This window comes from Eleginops maclovinus, chromosome 8 (assembly GCF_036324505.1).
Source record: "Eleginops maclovinus isolate JMC-PN-2008 ecotype Puerto Natales chromosome 8, JC_Emac_rtc_rv5, whole genome shotgun sequence".
In the NCBI taxonomy this organism is placed as follows: domain Eukaryota; kingdom Metazoa; phylum Chordata; class Actinopteri; order Perciformes; family Eleginopidae; genus Eleginops; species Eleginops maclovinus.
Genome location: NC_086356.1, coordinates 69484 through 86702, shown reverse-complemented (window position 1 = coordinate 86702; position 17219 = coordinate 69484). Strand labels below are relative to the sequence as shown.

The window sequence follows — 17219 nt, the reverse complement described above, 5'->3', positions numbered from 1 at the left end:
TATTAAAACCAGAGTTCTTTAATTAAAAACCAAACCAAGTTCTCTTATTAAACCAGATTTTTTTTATTAAACCCGAGTTTTTCTTTATTAAACCGGTTCTCTTTTTAAAACCGATTTCTTTATTTAAAACCGAGTTCTCTTTATTAAACCAAGTTTCTTTATTAAACCAGGTTCTTTTATTAACCCTTTCTTTATTTAAACCCAGAGTTTCTTTATTAACCAAGTTTTTCTTTATTAAAAAAGTTCCTTTTTTAAAACCAGAGTTTCTTTATTAAAAAAGAGTTCTCTTTTTTAAACCGAGTTTTTTTTAAAAATTTTTTATTAACCAGAGTTTCTTTTTTAAAAAAAGTTCTTTTTTTAACCAGAGTTCTCTTTATTAAACCAGAGTTCTCTTTATTAAACCAGAGTTTCTCTTTATTAAACCAGAGTTCTCTTTATTAAACCAGAGTTCTCTTTATTTAAACCAGAGTTTTTTTAAACCAATTCCCTTTATTAAACCAAAGTTCTCTTTTTTTAAACCAAGTTTCTTTATTAAACCAAAATTTTCTTTATTTAAAAACCAAAAAACCCAAATTCTCTTTTTTTAAAACCCGAGTTTTTTTTTCTCTTTATTAAACCAGAGTTTTCTTTATTAAACCAGAGTTCCTTTTTTTAACCCGATTTTTCTTATTAAACGGGGTTCTCTTTATTAAAACCGATTTTTTTTCTTTTTCCTTTATTAAAACCCAATTTTTTTTTGCTTTTTTTTGAACCAGAGCTTATAATAAGACCTGTAATGTAGTATTAACCTCTAATAGAGGTTTTTATGAAAACCCCCACCGTGTTTTTAGAACAAATAAAAATCATCTGCGAGGTCCCGTGATTGGGCGGTTGGTCTCCATGGTACGGAACCGTTTGAGGAAATGCACTCTGGTTTGCAGCCCAGATTAAAGGTAGTTTTTGGGGAAATAACACGTATTCACAAAAACAACAACAACATATGTAATGATACCCTCCTCATGATGGCAGGGACGGGGCGACAGACAGGGGCCTGTCTCTGCGGCACGGCGGACTGCGGGGGTGCCGACCCGGTGGAGCGGCCCGGCTGCCCCCTCTCCAGGGGGGCCCCGGGGTCAAAGGGTGGGGGGGAGAACCCTTGGGGTTTTTAAATATATTAACCCTCATATCATATATATTAACCCTTATAATTAAAGGGGGATATAAATTAATTATAATATATATACCCTATTTTAATTTTTAAAATTTTACAAAAAAAATATTAAATATATATATATTAACATATATATTTTTAAAAAAAAACCCCTTTTTATATATTTAAAAAAATAAGGGTATATAAAAAAATATAAATAATAATATATTATAAAAATTAAAAAAGGGTATATATATATTTTGAAAAATATATATAATAATTATATATATATTTAAATTATATATAAATATATAATAATATAAATATACCCTTATTATAATTTTAAAATAATAATAAATAAATTATATATAATATTAAATAAATAAAATATACCCTTATATATTATATATTAATTAAATTTTAAATAATACCCTTTATTTTTTATTTAATAAAATAAAATATATATATTTAAAAATATCATATATAAAATTAAATTAATTTATGTATACATATATATAAGGGTATATATATGTATACATATACATATATATACCCTTATATATATATAAAATGATACTTCACTGTGTACTGCACTGTGTATTTGTACTGTAGTATTTTCGGGGCTCTGATGCAGATCTGCTCCTGCAGGACCTTTAAGGTCTTGGACGATGACCAGAGCCGCTCTCTGGACCTGAAGGAGTTCCTGAAGGGTCTGCAGGACTACGGCGTCCTGATGGACAGACAGGAAGCCACGGCGCTCTTCCAGCGCTTCGACCGCGACGGCAACGGGACCATCGACTTCGACGAGTTCCTGCTCACGCTCAGGGTGAGACACCAGTATCTATAATGCGAACACCAGTATCTAGTATCACTAGTATACCTCTAACTGGCAGAGAACTTCTGCAGGTGGCAGGGGTCAGTGTTCTGGGTGAAGAGAACAGTGTCAGCACCCTCCCCTGGGGGGCGCCGTACTGCAGGTGATAGTGACTTCACATACTGGGGACGGTCAGGGACTGGATGGTGTTGATGGCACTAGAGAAATCAAAGAACATGATCCTCCCAGTCCCCCAGCCTTCTCCAGGTGGGTTAGGGTTGGGGGGGGGTTAAAGAATGGGTTCAAAGAATGTCTTTGAGCTGAGGGCCCTGCCTGTCTCTGTGATATCTCTGGGATATCTGATGGTGTTCTTCTCTGTTTAGCCCCAGATGTCCCACGCCCGACAGGAAGTGGTTCTGCAGGCGTTCAGGAAGCTAGACCGGACAGGGGACGGCGTGGTGACCATCGAGGATCTGAGGGGTGTCTACAGCCCCAAACATCACCCCAAGTTCCAGAACGGGGAGTGGAGCGAGGAACAGGTCTTTAGGAGCTTCCTGGACAACTTCGACTCTCCCAACGACAAGGACGGGAAGGTGGGGAGTTTTCACCATCATCACGTCTTCATCATCTCTTTTAGCAGAGAGCCAGGACAGGCATCACACAGTTACAAAAACTGACGTAAAACAGATCAATCAGAGTGTGACCTTCAGGGACAGTGAGTAAAGATAAAGGATGGCCGACTTTCTGTTTGGTATCAGTACACCTCCAAGAGGCTAATTTTTCAAAGTGGAAAACCAAAAATCCTAGTAAAAAGAATCCTTTCGATTTTAAAGATGTTGCAGCGATCTCATGTCCTCAGCCCCTGTCCTGCCCGACTTTCTCTCTGCTCTGGTCTTAAGAACCTGTGGTCTCAGCCCCTGGTCTGCCCTGCTTTCTCCTCTGTCTTTAACTGGTCCCCCGACTTTCCTCTGCTCTGGTCTTAAGGACTCTGTCTCAGCCCCTGGTCTTGCCCGACCTTGGGTCTTAAGGACCTCTGGTAATCACAATGTGTAAATGTGTGTCCTGTCAGGTGACCAGCGAGGAGTTCCTGAACTATTACTGCGGAGTCAGCGCCTCCATCGACAGCGACGTGTACTTCATATCCTGATGATGAGGAGCGCCTGGAAGCTCTGAAGTTATTCATTATTTTAAGTATTAATAATGATATTAATGAAGCACCATGATGATCTGCAGTTTGTGTCCTCTGTTAATGTGAACACACCATGACTCATCACTTTTACATTTTAATATATATGCATCCGTCAAACTTCAACAACATGTGGTAGAAATATAACATATAGAGCGAGCTGCAGTACATGGGGTAGAACTATAACATGTAGAGGGAGCTGCAGTACATGGGGTAGAACTATAACATGTAGAGGGAGCTGCAGTACATGGGGTAGAACTATAACATGTAGAGCGAGCTGCAGTACATGGGGTAGAACTATAACATGTAGAGGGAGCTGCAGTACATGGGGTAGAACTATAACATGTAGAGGGAGCTGCAGTACATGGGGTAGAACTATAACATGTAGAGGGAGCTGCAGTACATGGGGTAGAACTATAACATGTAGAGGGAGCTGCAGTACATGGGTAGAACTATAAACATATAGAGGGAGCTGCAGTACATGGGTAGAACTATAACTGATAGAGGGAGCTGCAGTACATGGGGTAGAACTATAACATGTAGAGGGAGCTGCAGTACATGGGGTAGAACTATAACATGTAGAGGGAGCTGCAGTACGATGGGGTAGAACTATAACATGTAGAGGGAGCTGCAGTACATGGGGTAGAACTATAACATGTAGAGGGAGCTGCAGTACATGGGGTAGAACTATAACATGTAGAGGGAGCTGCAGTACATGGGGTAGAACTATAACATGTAGAGGGAGCTGCAGTACATGGGGTAGAACTATAACATGTAGAGGGAGCTGCAGTACATGGGGTAGAACTATAACATGTAGAGGGAGCTGCAGTACATGGGGTTAGAACTATAACATATAGAGGGAGCTGCAGTACATGGGGTAGAACTATAACATGTAGGAGGGCTGCAGTACATGGGTAGAACTATAACATGTAGAGGGAGCTGCAGTACATGGGGTAGAACTATAACATGTAGAGGGAGCTGCAGTACATGGGGTAGAACTATAACATATAGAGGGAGCTGCAGTACATGGGGTAGAACTATAACATGTAGAGGGAGCTGCAGTACATGGGGTAGAACTATAACATGTAGAGGGAGCTGCAGTACATGGGGTAGAACTATAACATATAGAGGGAGCTGCAGTACATGGGGTAGAACTATAACATGTAGAGGGAGCTGCAGTAACATGGGGTAGAACTATAACATATAGAGGGAGCTGCAGTACATGGGGTAGAACTATAAAAATTAAGGGGGCTGCTAAAAGGGGGGGAAAATAAACATTAGAGGGGGGCTGCAGTACATGGGGGGGAACATAACTGTAGAGGGCTGCCGTACATGGGGAAAAAAAATATAACAGTAGAGGGAGCTGCAGACATGGGGTAGAACTTAACATGAGAGGGACGCATAATGGGGGTTTTAACTTAACATGTAGAGGGCTGCAGTACTGGGTAAAATTAACATATAGAGCGAGCTGCAGTACGTGGGGTGAATATAAACAATAAGGGAGCTGCTACATGGGGTAGAACTAAACATTGAGGGAGCTGCAGTACATGGGGGGAGAACCCATAAAAAAGGGAAAAGGGGGCTGCAGTCATGGGGTAGAATAAACATGTAGAGGGAGCTGCTACATGGGGGAAAACTTAAAATATGAGGGAGCGCAGTACATGGGGAGAACTATAACATGTAAGGGGGAGCGCAGTACATGGGGTGAAAATAAACATTTGAGGGGGCTGCTACAGGGGAAAGAACAAAAAAAATAGGGGATGCATAAAAATGGGTAGAATATAACAGAGAGGGGCTGCGTACAGGGGGAGAAATTAAAAATGTAAGGAGCGCTACAGGGGAGAAAATAAAACTGTAAGGAGCTGCAGTACTGGGGTAGAACTATAAATGTAAGGGGCGCGTACATGGGGAAAACTATAAAAATGTAGGGGACGCAGTACTGGGGTAGAACTAAACATTAAGGGGGGCTGCAGTACAGGGGGAAACTAAACATATTGAGGGAGCTGCAGAAATGGGGAGAACATAACAGTAAGGGCGCAGTACATGGGGTAGAATATAAATGTGAGGGGCTGCGTACTGGGGGAGAAACTTAACATAGAGGGAGCTGCATAAGGGTAAATATAACATGTGGGGAGCTGCAGTACATGGGGTGAACTTAAAAATTTAAAAAGGGTGCGTACATGGGGGAGAAAAAAAAACGTAGGGGGCTGCGTACATTGGGTAGAACATAACATATAGAGGGGGCTGCAGTAATGGGGTAGAACTATACATGTGAGGGGTGCGTACTGGGTAAAAATATAAAATGTAAAGGGGAGCTGCGTACATGGGGGAAAACTATAAATATAAGGGGGGGGGGCAGTCAAGGGGTAGAACTATAACATGTAGAGGGGGGCGCAGTCATGGTTTTAAACATAACATATAAGGGAGCGCATAAGGGTGAAAAATATAAATATAGAGGGAGCTGCAGTCATGGGTAAACTATAACAGAGAGGGAGCGCAGTACATGGGGTTAGAAAATTAAAATTGAGGGAGCTACAGTACAGGGGTAGAATTAACAATAGAGGGGGCTGCAGTACATGGGGGGAACTATAACATTTTAGAGGGACTTTCAGTCATGGGGTAAACCCATAAAAATGTAGGGACTGCGTAAGGGGTAGAACTTAAAAATGTAAGGGGGCTGCGTACATGGGGTAAAAATATAAAAAATGAGAGGGAGCTGCAGTACATGGGAAATATAAAAAAAAAATTTTAAAGGGGGGGGTGCAGTAATGGGGGGGAACTATAACATGAGAGGGAGCGCGTACAGGGGTGAAAAATAAAACATATAGAGGGGAACAGTCAGGGTAGAACTTAACTGAAAAGGGGGCTGCAGTACAGGGGTAAAACTAAAACTATAAGGGGGCTCATACAGGGGTAGAAATAAAACAAAAGAGGGAGTCAGAAAATGGGTAAACTTAACATGTGGGAGCTGCAGACATGGGGGAAACTATAAATATGACGAGTTTCAGTAATGGGGTAAACATAAATGTAGGGGGCTGCAAACTGGGGTAGAACATAACAAAGAGGACTGCAGTACATGGGGGAAACTATAACAGTGAGGGGCTGCAGTACATGGGGAAACTATAACTGTAGAGCAGTGCGTAAAGGGGGGAAACTTAAAAATTAAGGGAGCTGCGTACATGGGGAAATTAACAATGAGGAGCTGCGTACAGGGGAAATATAAAACAAAAATAGAGGGGGCTGCGTACATGGGTAGAACTATAAAGGTAGAGCGAGCTGAGTACATGGGTAGAAAAATATAACATATAGAGGGAGCTGCAGAAAAATGGGTAGAAAATTTAAAAAGAGAGGGACTGCATACATGGGTAGAAAAAATTAATTAGAAAGGCTACAAACATGGGGTAAACTATAAATTAAGGGAGCTGCTACTGGGGTAGAACTAAAAAATATTTATGAGGGCTGCAGTACATGGGTAGAAAAATAACATATAAGGGAGTACAGTACTGGGTTGAACTATAAAATTTAAAAGGGGGCACAGTACTGGGTAAACTATACATGTAGAGGGGGGGTGCAGTAATGGGGGGAATAATTTTAGAGGGAGTGCAGACATGGGTAGAACTAAACATATAGAGGAGTCAGTACATGGGGTTTAAAAATAACATGTAGGGGACTGCAGAAGGGGAGAACTATAACATTAGGGGAGCTCAGTACATTGGGGGTAGAACTATAACATATAGAGGGAGCTGCAGTACATGGGGTAGAACTATAACATTAGAGGGAGCTGCAGTACTGGGGTAGAACTATAACATGTAGAGGGGAGCTGCAGTACATGGGGTAGAACTATAACATGTAGAGGGAGCTGCAGTACATGGGGTAGAACTATAACATATAGAGGGAGCTGCAGTACATGGGGTAGAACTATAACATATAGAGGGAGCTGCAGTACATGGGGTAGAACTATAACATGTAGAGGGAGCTGCAGTACATGGGGTAGAACTATAACATGTAGAGCGAGCTGCAGTACATGGGGGTAGAACTATAACATGTAGAGGGAGCTGCAGTACATGGGGTAGAACTATAACATATAGAGGGAGCTGCAGTACATGGGGTAGAACTATAACATATAGAGGGAGCTGCAGTACATGGGGTAGAACTATAACATGTAGAGCGAGCTGCAGTACATGGGGTAGAACTATAACTATAGAGGGAGCTGCAGTACATGGGGTAGAACTATAACATGTAGAGGGAGCTGCAGTACATGGGTTAGAACTATAACATATAGAGGAGCTGCAGTACATGGGGTAGAACTATAACATATAGAGGGAGCTGCAGTACATGGGGTAGAACTATAACATAATAGAGGGAGCTGCAGTACATGGGGTAGAACTTTAACATATAGAGGGAGCTGCAGTACATGGGTAGAACTATAACATATAGAGGGAGCTGCAGTACAAGGGGTAGAACTATAACACATAGAGGGAGCTGCAGTACATGGGGTAGAAATATAACATATAGAAGGAGCTGCAGTACATGGGGTAGAACTATAACATGTAGAGGGAGCTGCAGTACATGGGGTAGAACTATAACATATAGAGGGAGCTGCAGTACATGGGGTAGAACTATAACATATAGAGGGAGCTGCAGTACATGGGGTAGAACTATAACTTGTAGAGGAGGCTGCAATACATGGGGTAGAACTATAACATGTAGAGGCGAGCTGCAGTACATGGGGTAGAACTATAACATGTAGAGGGAGCTGCAGTACATGGGGTAGAACTATAACATATAGAGCGAGCTGCAGTACATGGGGTAGAACTATAACATATAGAGGGAGCTGCAGTACATGGGGTAGAACTATAACATATAGAGGGAGCTGCAGTACATGGGGTAGAACTATAACATATAGAGGGGAGCTGCAGTACATGGGGTAGAACTATAACATGTAGAGGGAGCTGCAGTACATGGGGTAGAAATATAACATATAGAAGGGAGCTGCAGTACATGGGGTAGAACTATAACATAAGAGGGAGCTGCAGTACATGGGGTAGAACATAACATATAGAGGGAGCTGCAGTACATGGGGTAGAACTATAACATAGTAGAGGGAGCTGCAGTACATGGGGTAGAACTATAACATATAGAGGAGCTGCAGTACATGGGGTAGAACTATAACATGTAGAGGGAGCTGCAGTACATGGGGTAGAACTATAACATGTAGAGGGAGCTGCAGTACATGGGGTAGAACTATAACATATAGAGGGAGCTGCAGTACATGGGGTAGAACTATAACATATAGAGGGAGCTGCAGTACATGGGGTAGAACTATAACATTAGAGGGAGCTGCAGTACATGGGGTAGAACTATAGGTGCAGTACATGGGGTAGAACTATAACATATAGAGGGAGCTGCAGTACATGGGGGTAGAACTATAACATATAGAGGGAGCTGCAGTTACATGGGGTAGAACTATAACATATAGAGGGAGCTGCAGTACATGGGGTAGAACTATAACATGTAGAGGGAGCTGCAGTACATGGGTAGAACTATAACATATAGAGGGAGCTGCAGTACATGGGGTAGTAACTATAACATTAGAGGGAGCTGCAGTACATGGGGTAGAACTATAACATATAGAGGGAGCTGCAGTACATGGGGTAGAACTATAACATATAGAGGGAGCTGCAGTACATGGGGGTAGAACTATAACATATAGAGGGAGCTGCAGTACATGGGGTAGAACTATAACATATAGAGGGAGCTGCAGTACATGGGGTAGAACTATAACATATAGAAGGGAGCTGCAGTACATGGGGTAGAACTATAACATATAGAGGGAGCTGCAGTACATGGGGTAGAACTATAACATGTAGAGGGAGCTGCAGTACATGGGGTAGAACTATAACATATAGAGGGAGCTGCAGTACATGGGGTAGAACTATAACATATAGAGGGAGCTGCAGTACATGGGGTAGAACTATAACATATAGAGGGAGCTGCAGTACATGGGGTAGAACTATAACATTTAGAGGGAGCTGCAGTACATGGGGTAGAACTATAACATATAGAGGGAGCTGCAGTACATGGGGTAGAACTATAACATGTAGAGGGAGCTGCAGTACATGGGGTAGAACTATAACATATAGAGGGAGCTGCAGTACATGGGGTAGAACTATAACATGTAGAGGGAGCTGCAGTACATGGGGTAGAACTATAACATATAGAGGAGCTGCAGTACGTGCATCATTAGTCTGCCCATCATGTTTCCTCTCATAGCTTCAGTCGCTCTGCATGAAGCTGGACATGGTGACATACTCATTGCCCCCCCCACTGCCCCCTCCACAGGAAAGCTCGTCTGTACGGGGGAAGAGGGGGGGGCCTCCACCATTTTCTCCAACTTTAAAGAGCTGTACTCCTCCGGCCTGTAGGGTCACAGGAGGCCCTGCAGAGAGAATACACTGCTGTCGTTTCCTGTTTCCTGTTTCCTGTGTTCTGTTGTTCTGTGTTCTGTGTTCTGTGTTCTGTGGCAGGTTTCCTGTTTCCTGTGTTCTGTGTTCTGTGTTCTGTGTTCTGTGTCAGTTTCCTGTTTCCTGTGTTCTGTGTTCTGTACGTCTTCTGTGTCTGTTTCCTGTTCCTGTTTCCTGTGTTCTGTGTTCTGTGTTCTGTGTCTGTTTCCTGTTTCCTGTGTTTCTGTGTTCTGTGTTCTGTGTTCTGTGTTCTGTGTTCTTGTCTGTTTTCCTTCCTGTTTCCTGTGTTCTGTGTTCTGTGTTCTGTTGTCTGTTTCTGTTCTGTGTTCTGTGTTCTGTGTCTGTTTCCTGTTTCCTGTGTTCTGTGTTCTGTGTCAGTTTCTGTTTCCTGTGTTCTGTGTTCTGTGTCTGTGTCTGTTTCTGTTTCCTGTGTTCTGTGTTCTGTGTTCTGTGTCTGTTTCCTTTGTTCTGTGTTCTGTGTCCTGTTTCCTGTTTCCTGTGTTCTGTGTTCTGTGTCTGTTTTCCTGTTTCCTGTGTTCTGTGTTCTGTGTCTGTTTCGTTTCCTGTGTTCTGTGTTCTGTGTCCTGTTTCTGTTTCCTGTGTTCTGTGTCTGTGTCTGTTTCCTGTTTCTGTGTTCTGTGTTCTGTGTCTGTTTCCTGTTTCCTGTGTTCTGTGTTCTGTGTCTGTTTCCTGTTTCCTGTGTTCTGTGTTCTGTGTCTGTCTGTTTCCTGTGTTCTGTGTATCTGTGTCTGTGGTCTGTTTCCTGTTTCCTGTGTCTGTGTTCTGTTCCTGTTTCTGTTTCCTGTGTTCTGTGTTCTGTTTCTGTGTTCCTGTGTTTCTTGTTTGTTTCCTGTTTCCTGTGTCTGTTTCCTGTGTCTGTGTCCTGTTTCCTGTGTCCTCTGTCTCTGTGTTCCTGTGTTCTGTGTACTGTTTCCTGTTTCCTGTGTTCCTGTGTGTGTCTCTTGGGTTCTGTGTTCTGTGGTTCTGTTTCCTGTTTCCTGTGTTCCTGTGTTCTGTGTTCTGTGTTCTGTGTTCTGTGTCTGTGTCCTGTTTCCTGTTTCCTGTGTTCTGTCGTTTCTGTGTTCTGTGTCTGTGTTCTGTGTCTGGTCTGATTCCTGTTTCCCTGTTTCCTGTTTCCTGTGTTCTGTGTTCTGTGTTCTGTGTTCTGTGTCTGTATCCTGTTCCTGTTGTTCTGTGTTTGTGTCTCGTTGCCTGTTTCCTGTTTTCCTGTGTTCTTTGTTTAGTATTCTGTGTTTTGTGTTCTGTGTTCGGTGTTCTGTGTCTGTGTCTGTTCTGCTGCTGTGGGGGTGGGGGAGTGTGAGGGTGAGGCTGCTGTGCTGCTGGGTGCTGTGCTGCTGTTGCTGGTTGCTGTGCTGCTGTGCTGGGGTCTGTCTGCTGTGTACTGGTGTGCGGCCTGCTGTGCTGGTGCATGCTGCCTTGTTCGCTGCTGCTCTGTGCTGGGGCGGGGGGGGTGTGCTTGTGATGTGAGTGCTGTGCTGCTAGCTGGCGGCTGGGTGCTGGGGGGGCTGTGGCTGGCAGTGCTGGCTGGTGCTGTGCATTGCTGCTGCCTGTGGCTGTGTGCAGGTGCTGGTGTGGCTGCTGGGTCTGTGTGGTGTGTGTTCTGCGCTGTGGGGCTGTGCTGCTTGCTGGCTGGCTGTCTGTGGGGTTCCTGCTGTGTTCTGGCTGCTGTGCTGGTCTGGTTCTGTTGCTGCTGTCTTGGTGGAAGTGTGCTGGTTCGGCTGCTGGGCTGGGGGCTGAGCTGTCTGCGCTGTGGTCTCTGCTGTCTCTGTGCTGCTGGTGGTGTCTGTGTGGGGCTGGGTGTGCTGGTTCTGCTGGGTGTCTGCCTGTGTGTGTGCTGTGGTGGGTGGTGACTGGTGCTTCTGGTGGGTGTCGGTGCTGCTGCTGTTTCGTGTGTGGTGCTGCACTGTCTGTGGGCTGAGCTCTGTGTGGGCTGTGTCTGGCTGGTCTGTGGTTCAGGCAGTTGGTGGGTGTCTGCTGCTGGTGGGCTGGGCTGCTGCTGCTGCTCTGGTGCTTTGGTTTCTGATGTAGTGCTGCTGGGCTGGGGTGGCTGGGTGCTGTCTGCGGTGGGCTGTCGGCTTGGCTGGTGGCTGGGTCAGGCTTCTGCTGAGCCTCTGCTGGGGCTGGTCTGTGCTGTCTGGCTGGCTGCTGCTCTGGCTGTGGCTGCTGTGTGCTGCTGTCTGCGGTGGATGCTGTGCTGCTGCTGCTGGCTGGCTGGTGTGTGTGTCTGGTCTGGGTTCTGGGCTGGGTGCTGGTGCATGCTGTGTGTGGGGGTCTGCTGTCTGCTGCTGAGTGCTGCTGTGCAGGTTGGTGTGGTGAGTCTGTGGCTGCTGGCTGGGGGGCTGTGGTGCTTGGTGGTGGCTTCTGTGTGCTGATGCTGCTGTGTGCTGTGCTGTGCTGCTGGGGGTGCCTGTGGTCTGCTGTGCTGTGGTGGTGCTGCAGCTGTGGTGGGGCTGGCTGGTGTTCTGGTGCTGGGGTGGGTGTGCTGCTGTGCTGGTGGCTGGTGTGGTGGTTGTGTGTTGTCTGTGTGCTGGGGGTTGGGCTGCTAGTTCTGTGGGGTGGCTGGACGGCTGTGCTGCTGCTGAGGTGGTGTCTGGGGCTTGTGTCTGCAGCTGCTGCTGGCTGCTCTGAGTGCTGTGGCTGAGTGCTGTTCTGACTGTTCTGGCTGGCTGTTTCAGTGGGGGGTGGAGTGGTGCTGGTGCTGCTGGGTTCTGTCTGCTGGTGGTGCTGCTGGTTCTGGTCTTGGGTGGTGTCTGGGGAGGTGGTGCTGTGTGTGCTGCGGGTGGGTGCTGGGCTGGTGGTGCTCGCTCCTGTGGGTGGCTGTGTGGCGCTGGTCCTGCTGGGCTGGGGGCTGGCCTGTGGGCTGCCTGTGGTGCTGGTCGGGTGTGAGCTGTCTGGTCTGGCTGCTGCTGGCTGCTGCTGTGGGGGTGGTGGGTCTGGTCTGTCTGCTGCTGTGGTGGGCTGTGCTGCTGGGTCTGCTGTGGCTGGGGCTGCTGGGGCTGGTGCTGGTCTGCTGCTTGGGGCTGGCTGTGTTGTTCTGGGTGGCTGGTCTGCTGGCTGGTGGTGGCTGGCTGGCTCTGCTGGTCTGGGGTGGGTGCTGGCTCTGGAGGCTTGGTGCTGTGTGTGCTGTGCTGGGGGTTCTCCTGATGCTCCTGGGGGGCTGTGTGCTGGTGTGCTGCTGGCTGCTGTGCGGCTGTGGGCTGGGTCTGGTGGCCTGGCTGGCTGCTGGCTGCTGGGCTGTCTGTTGGCTGGGCTGTGCTGCTGGGTTCTGGTTTGGCTGTGGGCTGTGTCCTGGTGGCTGGCTTGTGTGGTGCTGCGGGGGTCTGTGCTGCTGCTGTCTGGGCTGTGTGTGCTGTGTGTGTGTGACTGGCTGTTCTGGTGGTGCGGGCTGTGTGGGGGGTGGCTGGTCTTCTGCGGCGTGTGCTGGCTGGGTGGGGTGGTGTCTGTGTGGCCCCCGTGGGTTCTGGTGTGGCCTGCTGTGGGTGCTGTGCTGTGGTCTGGGCTGCTGTGGTGTGTGGCTGGGCTGTGCTGCTGGCTGACTGTTCTGGGGTTCGTTGGCTGTGTGTTTGTGCTGGTCGGCGGCTGCTGGTGGGTGGGGCTGCTGCTGCTGGCTGGGCAGTGAAGGTTCTGGTGTGGCTGGCTGCTGGGGTGCGGGTGGCTGGCTGATTCTGGGGGCTGTGCTGGCTACTGCTGTGTGCTGTGCTGCTGTCTGTGTGTGCTGGGGGCTGTGTGTGGCTGGGTGGCTGTGTGGCGATGCTTCTGTGGGTCTGCTGCGCTGCTGGTGCGGGCTGCTGTCCTGGGGGGGCTGCTGGTGGCTGGGACTGGCTGGCTGCTGTGGTGGTTGGGCTGGGTCCTGCTGGCGGGTGTGTGGTCCTGTGGCTGAGGGCTGTTGGACTGGCTGGGGCTGTTCTGTGCTGTGGTCTGTGCTGGTGCTGTGTGGCTGGGGCCTGCGGGCGTGGCTGCTGGGCGTCAGCTGGGGGGGCTGGTTCTGGGGTGGGGGTGTCTGGGGTCTGGCTGGGGGGTATGCTGTTCTGCTGCCTGTGGCTGGTGTGGCTGGCGGGGCTGCTGCTGTGTGGGGTGTGTGGTGCTGTGTGTCGGCCTGTGCTCTGGGCTGCTGGGTTCTGTGGTGCTGGCTGGGCTGGGGATGGGGTGGTGTGCTGTGCTTGGGGCTGCTGGTGGCTGTGCCCCCCTTTGGCTGTGGTGGTGTGTTCTGCCTGCTGGCTGTCTGCTGTGGTTCTGTGTGTGGGGGGTGTGTGCTGGGTCTGTTCGGTTGTGGGTGCTGCTGCTGTGGTGGCGGTGGGTGCTGGCTGCTGGCTCTGGTGCTGTGCGGTGGTGATGGTGTTCTGTGCTGGTGGTGTCTGCTGCTGCTTGGTCTGGGCTGCGTGCTGTGTGTGGGTGTGTCTGGCCTGTGGGGTGGGGTGTGCTGGCTGGGGTCGGCGGCTGCTGCTGTGCTGTTGTCCGGCTGGGTGGGTCTGTTCCTGCTGTGCGTCTGGGTGGCTGGTTGGGGCTGCTGCTGCTGCTGGGTGGTCTGCTTCTGGGTGCCTGGCTGTGCTGCTGTGTGCGGGTGCTGGGCTGCTGTGGGTGCTGGGTGGTGTGCTGCTGGGCTGGTGGTGGCTGCTGAGTCTGCTGGGGTGTGCTGGCTGGCTGTGGGTTCTGGCTGTGCTGTGTGCTGCTGCTGGTGATTGGTGGGCTGGGGCTGGTGTGAGGTGGCTGGGGCTGGCTGCTGGCTGGGTTCCTGGTGCTGCCTGCTGTTGCCTGTGGCTGTGTGCTTTGGGGCTGCTGTGTCTGTGCAGGGGTGCGCTGTGGCTGGGTGCTGGGGGGGCTGGTGGGCTGCTGTGCTGGGCTGGTGGGCTGTGTGCTCATCTGTGCTGCCCTGGGCGGTGTGCTGTCTGGGGTGCCTGGTGGGGTAGGGCAGTGTGGTGCCAGGTGCCTGGTGAGTGGTGGTGCTGGGTGGCCTGGTCCTGTGATGGGTGAGGTGTGTGTGGGTGGTGGGACCTTGGGTTGCTGGGCCTGGGGGCTGTGGGTGGGCTTGGGTGGTGTCCTGGTGGTGTCCTGTGCCTGGTTGGGTGGGGTGCCCGTGGATCCAGGTGGTTGGGAGTGTCCTCGCCTGTGCCTGGCTGTGCTGTGGGGTGTGGTGTGTGGTGGGGGGGTTTGCCTGGGGCCTGGTGGGTGGTACCTGTGTTGTGGGGGTTTGGGCTGGGTGCCTGGGGGCTGTGGTGGTGCCTGGTGGGAGAGCCTGGGCCTGGTGGTGTGCCAAGGTGGGTGCCTCTGTGGGGGCGGTGGGGGACCTGTGGGGATTCCTGGGGTGGCGTGTGGTGGAGGGGGGTGGTGGTGCCTGCCTGGGGGGTGGGTCCTGCCTGGGTGGGGGTGCCTGCCTGTGGGCCGGGGTGTGGGCTGCCTGGGCCTGTGTGTGTGGGCCTGTGGGCAGTGTGTTGTGGCTGGGCCTGGCCTTTGGTGGCTGCCTGTGGGGCCTGGTGGGGTTGGTGGTGGTTGGGACCCTGCAGGGTGGCCGCCTGCTGCTCCTGGGGCGGGTGGCCTTGGTTGGCCTGGGGTGTTGTGCTCTGCCTGGTGGAGCCTGTGGTGGGGGTTGTGGGGTTGCGTGTGCGGGGTGTGGGGAGGGGACGGGTGTGGGCGGGCCTGGGGTGGCCTGGGTGCTGTGGTCCTGCCCTGGGATGCTGCCCTTGTGTTGTGGTGTGCGGTGTGTGCCATGTTTGGGGTGGCAGCCTGCTGGCGGGGCCTCCAAGGTGCCTGTCCTGTTGTGGTGGTGTGCCTGCAGGTGGGGCCTTGTTCCTGGTGGGGGTGTGGGTGGCGGTGGTGTGGCCTGTCCTGTGGGGAGGCCTGTTGTGTGCTGTGTGCTGCCTGGTGTGCGGGTCCTGGGGTGCTGCTGGCTCCTGGGTGGGTGCCTGCTGAGGTGGGTGGCTGTGCTGGGGTGGGGTGTGAGGTGTCCTGGAGCTGGCCTGTGCCTGGTCTGGTGGTGTTGCCTGTTCCTGTGTGGGCTGGGGTGGGTGGCTGGTGTGCCTGGGGTACTGGTTGGCTGCCAGGCGGCCTGGGGGGCCTGGGGAGCCTGTGGGGTGGGGTGGATCCTGTGTTGCTGGTGTGGTGGGGGGGTGGGTGTGGCTGGGATGTCCTGTGTGCCTGGTGGGTGGCGCTGCCTGGCCTGGAGGGCTGGGTGGGTCTGGGTGGCCAGTGCCTGTGGCTGGGGTGTGGGGCTGTGGGGGTTGCTGGTGGTGGGGGGGGGTGGGTGGGGGGGGGCTGGTGGTGTGGGGCCCGTGCTGGGTGGGGCCTGTTTTGTGGTGGGGGGGGGCCTGGTGGGGGGGTGCTGGGGGCTGGCCTGCTGTGCCTGGGGTGTCCTGGCTGCTGTGGGTGCTGGTGTGGCCTGTGGTGTGTGGGGCTGCTGTGGCTGTGGGGTGGTGTGTGGCTGGGGGGTGTGTTGTGGTGGGTGTGGCTGGGTCTGGTGGGTGTGGGTGGCTGGGTGGTGGTGCCTGGGTGTGGGGTGTCCTGTGGGGTGGCTGGGTCTGCTGGCTGGTGGGTCGGTGGGGGGGCTGTGGGGTCTGGTGGTGCTGGGTGGCTGCTGCAGTGGCTGGGTGTGGCCTGCTGGGTGGGGTCTGGCTGGCTGGGCGTGGGGGGTGGTCTGGGTGGGTGGGGCTGGCTGCTGGTGGTCTGCCTGTCCTGTGGTGTGGGGTGTCTGAGGTGGGGCTGCTGCCTGGGGGTGGGGGGCTGGTGGTGGGCTGCTTGGTGTGGGCCTGGTGGGTGTGTGCTGCGCTTGCTGGGCTGGGGCTGTGGGCTGGGGTGGGGTCTGGTGGTGGGGCTGTGCCTGGGGGTGGGGTGGTGTGCTGTGGGCTGTGGGGGGCTGGGCGGGGGTGTGTCTGTCTGGGCGGTGGTGCTGTGGGGTGGCTGGCTGGTGGGGGCTGTGGTGGCTGTGTGTGGGGGGGTGGGGTGTGCTGTGGTGTGGGTGTGGGTGCTGTGTCTGTGTGGTGTGGTGTGGGTGGTGGGGTTTGCTGTGGTTGTGCTGTGGGGTGCTGGGTGCCTGGGTGGGTGGCTGTGGTGTGCGGGGCCTGGTGGTGTGTGGTCTGGTGTGCGAGGGTGGCTGTGGGTGTGGTGGGGGGTGGGGCTGTGGCTGGCTGCTGGTGGTGTGTGGCTCTGCTGTCCTGGGTGCTGTGTGGGTTGTGGGTGTGTGGTGCGCTGTGGGGGCTTGTGGCTGCTGGTGTGGGGCTGCTGGGGCTCTGGGCTGGTGTCTGTGCGCTGGGATGGGCTTGTTGGTGGCTGGGTGCTGTGGTGCTCTGCTGTGTGGTGGTGGGTGGGTGCGGGTGGGTGGTGGGTGGGGGGGGGGGGCTGGGTTGGGGTGTGCTGGGTGGTGGGGTGGTGGGTGGCTGGTGGTGTCCTGTGCTCTCTGCTGGGGGTGCTGGGGTGGGGGCCTGGTGGTGTGTGTGGCCTGTGTCCTTGGCTGCTGGTGGGGCTGGTGGGTGTGGCTGGGTGGCCTGTGGGTGCTTGTGGGGGGTGTGGGGGTGGGGTGGGGGGGCCTGGTGGGTGTGCTGGGGGTGGGGTTTGTGGGGGGGCCTGGGGGGGGGGGGGTGTGGGGTGGGGTGCTGGGGTTGTGCTGGGTGGGGG

At 51.7% G+C, this 17219-nt stretch overlaps 1 protein-coding gene across 1 annotated transcript; it reads left to right on the top strand.

Moving 5' to 3' along the window:
* Positions 1–1728: 1728 nt before the first annotated feature.
* Positions 1729–3116, top strand: LOC134868613 (calcyphosin-like protein). Its single transcript, XM_063889867.1, is given in 4 exon segments — positions 1729–1955; positions 2327–2536; positions 3013–3081; positions 3084–3116. Coding segments are annotated over 4 exon segments (510 nt in total). The 5' UTR covers positions 1729–1757.
* The last annotated feature ends 14103 nt before the right edge of the window (positions 3117–17219 follow it).